The 9,177-nt window shown below is 41.3% G+C and overlaps 1 protein-coding gene across 2 annotated transcripts in view; it reads right to left on the bottom strand.

Moving 5' to 3' along the window:
* castor2 (cytosolic arginine sensor for mTORC1 subunit 2) overlaps positions 1 to 9,177 on the bottom strand; it is a 39,928-nt gene that overhangs the window by 6,013 nt on the left and 24,738 nt on the right. For both annotated transcript variants that reach the window (XM_034099579.2, XM_034099578.2), the window contains 3 exons: positions 4,862 to 4,994; positions 3,986 to 4,109; positions 1,419 to 1,517 (listed from right to left, as the gene is read on the bottom strand). In XM_034099579.2, coding sequence (XP_033955470.1) covers positions 1,419 to 1,517; positions 3,986 to 4,109; positions 4,862 to 4,994 — 356 coding nt within the window. The remainder of the gene's footprint in view (positions 1 to 1,418; positions 1,518 to 3,985; positions 4,110 to 4,861; positions 4,995 to 9,177) is intronic.

The following is a 9,177-nucleotide window of genomic DNA, read 5'->3' as shown; positions in this document are numbered from 1 at the left end:
CACTTGGGGTAAGGACTCATTCCCTACTTGGAGTGGACAGTCCATCGGTTTCCTGCTGAGAACCATGGCCTCAGGTTTGGAGGTGCTGATCCTCATCCCAGCCGCTTCACACTCGGTTGCGAACCGATCCAGTGAGTGCTGAAGGTCGCAGACCGATGAAGCCATTAGAACCACATCATCTGCAAAAAGCAGTGGTGCAATCCTTAGCCCACCGAACTGCAGACCCCCTCCCCCACGACTACGCCTCGAAATCCGATCCATGTATATTACAAACAGGATTGGTGACAAAGCGCAGCCCTGGCGGAGGCCAACCCTCACCGGAAATGGGTCCGACTTACTGCCGAGGACCCGGACACAGCTCTCGCTTTGGGAGTACAGAGATTGGATGGCCCTGAGTCGAGACCCCCTCACCCCATACTCCCGCAGCACCTCCCACAGTAACTCCCTGGGAACCCGGTCATACGCCTTCTCCAAGTCTACAAAACACATGTAGACCGGATAAGCGTACTCCCAGGCCCCCTCCAGGATCCTTGCGAGAGTAAAAAGCTGATCCGTCGTTCCACGACCAGGACGGAATCCGCATTGTTCCTCCTCAATCTGAGGTTCGACAATCGGCCGGACCCTCCTTTCGAGTACCTTGGAGTAAACCTTCCCGGGAGGCTGAGTAGTGTGATGCCTCTGTAGTTGGCACACACCCTCTGATCTGAATTGAACAATGTAAATCTATTCTCGGAGACCTCAACAATGGAATTATGATCAGTGGAAATGGCCATGTCATGGGACCTTTTAAAATCAGCATTATTATAATTATTATTATGACACTACCTTATAAATATTAAAATAAAAACATCAATTTATTGTACAATATCCACATGTTTTTACTTAAACCTCTAAATGTGTTTATATTTTTCTTTACATTTTATTTAATACTAAATTGCTGGAACTGGTTGTGCCTTTTTTTAGATAAAAAAATATCGAATTCCATATTTTCTTTATATTTTCTTTTCAAAAGAACGTGGAGGAAAAATCAGAGGAGAAAAAAACATGTATTTCATTCATTAAACAGAAAATATATATTATATAACATTGATTTTGGGGAATTCCTATCCTCATCTTGTTTTGCCCGTCTCGACTTTAAAGCCCTTCTTTGTTTTGCTCTGGTTAACAAGTGACACGGTTAATACGCGTGGGGATAACTATTAACCAGCGGATGAAAATCAGCAGGTGGATTGAGTTGAATAAGAGAGCCATTGTAAAGTGGAGTAAAATGGATGACCTATTTCTGTAAGGCAGCACACTAAGTCTTTCATAAACATGGGGACAAGGCTGACCTACATGCTGCAAAAAACAAATATAAACTTAAGAAGAACATGGTGAAAGTTTGAAGCTAATACTAATGATGTGTTCTGCTTTCAAACCTCTGAGTGGTCTGCTCGTCCATGACCAGAGAGATGTAGCCCTCGATCAGGGAGAAGGAGAAGAAGCGGATGTGGTTCGAGTCTTCGGGCTCCTTTGGCCTTCAGATAGGCACACAGAGAAAAGAGTTCACGAGTTATCTCACACATAATCCGGTGCAACTTTATTTCTATAGCACACATAAAACAAATGTAAAACACAGGACAATAAAACCTTACTGAAAGCCACAGACTGAAAACTCTCATTGCATAATGACTCTTACACACACGCTTTACCTAAGTACAATTAACACAACTATTATTTTAAAAATCAAAGTTGTCCAGAGTGTCTCGAAGGTGCCTTTTGGTCAAAGAGTCAAGTGAAATGTTATAATAGAGTTAACAACCAACGTGTAGCATCACATAAACCCTCTTCTTGTCTTATTCAGTATCAATGTTTTTTTAAATAAAGTATGTCCCGTTAAAAAATATTCATTTTATGCAACTTTATGCTTCTACTCTCCTACATGTACACTTTTTAAAGGAAATGTAGAAACTTATTTTTCCCACTACATGTATTTATTAGTACATTTAATTCAATTAACATATGTAAGTTAGGCGGGAGGCGTGTGGTGCAGTGGGTTGTGCGTTGGTGTTTGGCTCAGGGGGGCACAGGTTCAAACCCCACTGCAGTCAGCATGTCGTTGTGTCCCTGAGTCACTTCACCCCAAAGTGCTCCTGTGGGGATTGTCCACAGTATTGAGTATGTAAGTCGCTTTGGAGAAAAGCGTCTTACAAGTAACATGTAATGTATTTAATGTAATGTAAGGTAAGTCTATGAAACTTAAAGGTGGGGTAGGTAATTCACTTCAGAAACACTTGTTGTTATATTCCATGGAATGCTCTTAACGTCCCGATAGCAATGAATACATTAAATGCTTTGACATCTCAACCTCACAATACTTAGCAGCAGGGCCATCTCACGCATCGCATCCTCAATGGAACTGGACATCACAGGTACAGAACACAGACATGAAAGGGCTCGCTTTGGAAAAGGCTTGCAGCCAAATCTGCCTCAAACAACAGGCCTCGCTAAGTGTAGCTGCCATGTGTGTCGCTCGCTATCTGTTGTTTTCTGTGTTATTGTTTGTTGTTTATATATTGTATGTAGACTGTGTACAGTGTTGCGAAAATTAATTTCCCCCCGGGGACAATAACTCTAAATCTAATCTACAGATTATTATTTCAAATGATTATTTGTTGTTTAGTTTATGAAACAGAAAATTGCCAAATGTTTTGTTTCATTCAACAGAAAATGTCCCAGAACTCCAAACTAGCTTCACAAAGTTATTGACAAAGAAAAGCAGAAATCTCTCATATTGGACCTGCTGCTATAGAGGGCCACAGCGGCGTGTCCTAAAGCCCGGACGTAAATTAGCATGTTGCCACTTCCTGTTTCCTCGTCTCAGAGCCAATGGGATCTCTCCAAAGGGTTTAGGAGAATAGCTGAACTAAGGTCTGTGGGTGAGACACGTTGAAGAGACGGATCACGTTTTGTTCTACGACATCAAATCCATCAGCAGTGACCCCACTGGTGATTTCTGAAGAGTGGACGTGTCTGAGAAACGATGGTTGTTACGGCCCGTCTACACTACAGCGTCGACAGCGTCGAAAGCTCCAATCTGCTCCAATCTGCCCATTCACTTTCAATGGGGTGACGTCACGTAGCCGCGCTTTTTCGCCGAACTGAATTGTGGGTAGCAGAGCGAGGCGTCTCAGGCGACAGAAGTTGAACAATGTTCAACTTCTGTCGCCTGAGACGCCGGAGTAGCCAGCGCCAGCCAATCAAATCCCGTTTCCCAAAATCTGGTTGTTGGCCGTGTTGCTTGAATAAAATCCCCAAGCTCCAGACACGCCCAGCTCCAAGCTATTTTTGGAGCTGTAGTGTGGACGCTCCGTCACCAAGTGGCTGAACAGGACTACAGAAGTCGTGGAGGTCGTTGTACGTCATTACGCCGAACACGTAAACACTCCTCTAAGTGTGTTTCTGTTCTGCTTGAAAGCAAGTCCTCCTGCAGACTGTTCAAACAAACGCTTCAACTTGAACCATTTAGAATCTGTAGTTTGAATATGGATCTGAAGTCGGCGTGACGTTGAAGCAGCGACCCTGCTGTAGCTCCTTTATAGCATAACGTTAGCATTTTGCTTCTGGCGATTAGATTTACGATTAGAAAATTGTAAAAGTAGGATAGACATGTGGAGATTATCCGGCTGAACAAAACGTGATCCGTCTCTTGAATGTGTTTCAACCACAGACCTGATTTCCAGCTATTTTCCTAAACCCTTTGGAGAGATAGCATTGCGTTTTTATCGAAGGAACCGGAAGGAGTTTACTTCCAGGTTTTAGGACGCGTCACTGCGGCACTCTATAAGAGAATATGTTAAATAATGTTAAACTTATACTATATTTTTCGTCACAACTTTAATTTGACGACTTCCTGACACTTTGGTCAGTAACGCATCGATGAACTAACCATCAAATGTCCATAAATCTATATTTTCACACACCAAGTCTTCTTTCAGTCTCTTACCCTGAGGAGTAGAACATGACGTCCATGAGCAGCGTGGCCACAGAGGGCAGCGTGTCGGGGTCCAGACTCGTCACACAGAACATGTTGCTGGGGCTGGAGAGCGGGTGGATGATGGGGCGGGGCACTGAGAAGAATACACATCAAATAAACACAAATCAGGCAGCAAGTTAACCAAGAAGCATCTCATTCACAAAAATGTATATACGGCAATAATCAGTGTTACATTTCAATATTCATTAAAAAAAAATGGTATACATGTATTATTATAATACAAAATAGTGAGGTTGAGCCTAATGTCAGTAGGGGCTTGGACTGTGAGCCGGTTCAAGTCCCCGAACAGACCTAAAATATGGAGTGTGGACTGCTACTTGGAGAGGTCCCAGTTCACCTCCTGCCCTGCCGTGGTGCCCTTGAGCAAGGCACCGGACATCCCCCTTCCCCCCCACTCCCATTGCTCCCCGGGCGCTGTACAATAGCTGCCCACTGCTCCTAGTGCTAGACTCCTGGTGCTAGGATGGGTTAAAAGCAGAGAACACATTTCACTGTGTGCTCGAAACGAGGGTTTCATCCCTCCCAATTATATTCTAAATATCTCAGAAAATATCATTCTCATCTAGGTCACGGAGTGTTAACATATTAGAAAATGATGTTCAGTAAAATCTCTCAGAAAGCATGATGGTGCCGATGATGATGTGCACCAAGGATGAAAAATGTAAGTAAAATAAGTCCAACAAAAGTTCCCAAAAGGTTTTTATGAGCATCTTTACTCTGATTTACCAAACATTTTTCCATGTTAATTTTCACTATACTTTAAAAGCTTGCTTCTTTACAAAACAATAATATAAATGTATACATCTTTTTTTTCCTACAGCTTACCGAGTTTGGGTTTTACGAATCCGTTGGTGACCCCCAGGTCGTGGACCGCCACCGTCTCTCCGTTGACGACCCGCAGCAGAGTGAACTCTGAAGACAGCGTGTGCATCACCAGAGGAAGGTCCCGCTCCCGCACCTGGACACACACACGGGGAGGAGTGAGTACGTTAAAAACTAACATTGGGAAAAGTTGCTTATTTGTTTGAGGAAACTTACAAAAGGGAATCCCACTTTGATTTGATTTATTTTCGAATGTGTAAAACAATAATACAAAAATATTAGAATAATAATGAAATGAAACATGAGAATTATGAAACTGTACAAATGTAAGCAGTGTCAAAACTATTACTGATTCTAAATGATATATAAGCGAATTATCTACTTAATTACACATCCGAAAAGGGGTGGGAAGACGTTTACACTTATTTAATCCCACCTTTCTCCCAAAAACTAAATGATTAAAGGTGGGGTAGGTACGTTTGAGAAACCGGCTCGAGATCGCTAGAATTTGAAAATACACAACCGGAGAAAATCTGCCACTTCCTCACAGAGCCCCTCCTCCAACACACGCAACGCGCACATGACCAATGAGGGCACGAGAGAAGTTTGTGCCCCGATGGAAGGCTGACAGGCAGGTAGGGCATTGTACTTTTTACAGTATTGCGGCTTCTACAGATGACATTTGTTTATGGATTTTTTGTCAAAGCACTTCAGATATTCATTGCTATCGGGATGTTAAGAGCATTCCATGGAATATAACAACAAGTGTATCTCGAGCCGGTTTCTGAAACTTACCTACCCCACCTTTAGCATATATTTTTTTTTCTTAAAGAAATATATTTGTTATTGAAAAACAAACAAAACAAAAATATAACACAACAAATAAATAAACAGATAAATAAACAGAGTTATTTTGTGATGATATGAATTCTTAGTGTTCCTGATCTTTCTCCCTGCGTCATCGTTAATGACTTCCTACATTTCAATAGAAATCGAGCTTTTTGACATCTCCAGAAAATGGGAATTGACTGCTTATATTAATATTGTCTCTGATTTTCTGCACTTGTCTGCAGTGACCATTTTAAAATGGTTCCAACTAAATAAATGTCTAAGGACAGGGGGTCCGCGGGGTCTTAAAAAGTATTAAAAGTTGATAAATCAATTTAGCGAAAAGTAAGGCTATTAAAAAGTATTAAAGGGCATTTCCCAAGGTCTTACATTGTGTAGCTTGTTTTCAATAAGTATATAAATTGTCCAAAGGTTGTATTCTACAGTCTGCCTGAATGTAATCATGGCGTAGGTGTGTAGTGTGATTCTGTGTAGTTTATTCATGGCATCCCGTTGGGTTTGACGTCATCTGAACAGGACATCGTACGCTCACTGCTTGATAGCGCGCGAAGCTCCGTTTACGCCGGTTGCTAAGCAACATCGTTATGGGGAAATGCAAGTCTGCGTCCAAATGGTTGGAAGATAAGGAGGAAGGACAATCAATACTGTATATAGTCAATGTGAGGTAAAGTGTTTCGCCAAGGTAACCGGTTAGAACTCAAGGTGGCGATGAGGTCTTCAAATGTATGGAAAGGGTCCAAAGATCCAAAAATACTTATAGTTCCAAAAATACTTAAAGTTCCAAAAAATACTTAAAGTTCCAAAAATACTTAAAGTTCCAAAAATACCGCAAATGGTTGGAAGATAAGGAGGAAGGACAATCAATACTGTATATAGTGAATGTGAGGTAAAGTGTGTCGCCAAGGTAACCGGTTAAAACTCCAAGTGGCGATGAGGTCTTAAAATGTATGGAAAGGGTCTTAGAAAAGGTCTTAAAAGGAATTACATCTGACTTCAGGATTCCTGCATATAGCCTGAAGGATAATCAACAACAACTTGTATTATGAGAATGTGTTAACTTACAGTAAAAAATAAATAGAAATTTGAATAGCCTTCCCTGGTTTTGGCTCAGTGAAATACTAAAAGAGATATATATTAAAAAAATGACATTAATCGGTCTGCCTCTAGTTTGAAACATGTTTTATTGTGTAATTTGTGTAACCTTGTAATGCTGAGCCATCTCGGCAAGGTCTCCCTTAAAAACTGTTTAGATTCCGGGTTAAATAACGTTTCTTATTTAAAGATATAACTGTGATTTATTTCCTTAAAGGTAATAACAAAATTGCGCTTAAATGACTTGCCATCATATAAACATTCCACTGCCACCATAAGTGTAATCATTTCTAGAGTTACAGTAAATGCCTCGGCATAACACAAAGGTGAACTCCAGAGCTGCTGAAAGGGTCACACAGTGTTTCCTTACGGAGGGCAACAGCTATTGGTTTGTGTGTAAGTGTGTGTGTGAGAGAGGATACTCTGACTCTGTCAAAATGAGTATCCAACATTTAGGTCAGGTTTCATTTTCCTGCGACCTATTTAACACTCTCGCTCCTATTGGCTAGCGCTCCAACACATTGTACGTGATAAGCTAAGAGGCGGGACATCTCTAAGTGGTTGACCAATCACAACAGAGCCGGCCAGCTAACCAATCAGAGCAGACTGGGCTCTGGTTTCAGACAGAGGGTGAAAAGAGGTGCTGTAGCACAGGTAGTATGAGAAGAATAAAGAGCTTTTGAACATTAAAGCATGGAGACATGTAGAGACACTACATACTGATATACATCTGAACATCAGCAGGAGAGGACTCTTTAAAGTAGAGACACTACATACTGATATACACCTGAACATCAGCAGGAGAGGACTCTTTAAAGTAGAGACACTCCATACTGATATACACCTGAACATCAGCAGGAGAGGACTCTTTAAAGTAGAGACACTACATACTGATATACATCTGAACATCAGCAGGAGAGGACTCTTTAAAGTAGAGACACTACATACTGATATACACCTGAACATCAGCAGGAGAGGACTCTTTAAAGTAGAGACACTCCATACTGATATACACCTGAACATCAGCAGGAGAGGACTCTTTAAAGTAGAGACACTACATACTGATATACACCTGAACATCAGCAGGAGAGGACTCTTTAAAGTAGAGACACTACATACTGATATACACCTGAACATTAGCAGGAGAGGACTCTTTAAAGTAGAGACACGACATACTGATATACACCTGAACATCAGCAGGAGAGGACTCTTTAAAGTAGAGACACTACATACTGATATACACCTGAACATCAGCAGGAGAAGACTCTTTAAAGTAGAGACACTACATACTGATATACACCTGAACATCAGCAGGAGAGGACTCTTTAAAGTAGAGACACTACATACTGATATACACCTGAACATCAGCAGGAGAGGACTCTTTAAAGTAGAGACACTACATACTGATATACACCTGAACATCAGCAGGAGAGGACTCTTTAAAGTAGAGACACTACATACTGATATACACCTGAACATCAGCAGGAGAGGACTCTTTAAAGTAGATACACTACATCCTGATATACACCTGAACATCAGCAGGAGAGGACTCTTTAAAGTAGAGACACTACATCCTGATATACACCTGAACATCAGCAGGAGAGTACTCTTTAAAGTAGAGACACTACATCCTGATATACACCTGAACATCAGCAGGAGAGGACTCTTTAAAGTAGAGACACTACATCCTGATATACACCTGAACATCAGCAGGAGAGGACTCTTTAAAGTAGAGACACTACATACTGATATACACCTGAACATCAGCAGGAGAGGACTCTTTAAAGTAGAGACACTACATCCTGATATACACCTGAACAGTAGCAGGAGAGGACTCTTTAAAGTAGAGACACTACATACTGATATACACCTGAACATCAGCAGGAGAGGACTCTTTAAAGTAGAGACACTACATACTGATATACACCTGAACATCAGCAGGAGAGAACTCTTTAAAGTAGAGACACTACATACTGATATACACCTGAACATCAGCAGGAGAGGACTCTTTAAAGTAGAGACACTACATCCTGATATACACCTGAACATCAGCAGGAGAGGACTCTTTAAAGTAGAGACACTACATACTGATATACACCTGAACATCAGCAGGAGAGGACTCTTTAAAGTAGAGACACTACATACTGATATACACCTGAACATCAGCAGGAGAGGACTCTTTAAAGTAGATACACTACATCCTGATATACACCTGAACATCAGCAGGAGAGGACTCTTTAAAGTAGAGACACTACATACTGATATACACCTGAACATCAGCAGGAGAGGACTCTTTAAAGTAGAGACACTACATCCTGATATACACCTGAACATCAGCAGGAGAGGACTCTTTAAAGTAGAGACAATACATACTGATA

Source organism: Pseudochaenichthys georgianus, chromosome 14 (assembly GCF_902827115.2).
Source record: "Pseudochaenichthys georgianus chromosome 14, fPseGeo1.2, whole genome shotgun sequence".
NCBI lineage: Eukaryota > Metazoa > Chordata > Actinopteri > Perciformes > Channichthyidae > Pseudochaenichthys > Pseudochaenichthys georgianus.
The sequence above is the reverse complement of the archived record's forward strand: the minus strand, read 5'-3'. Positions and strand labels throughout refer to the sequence as shown.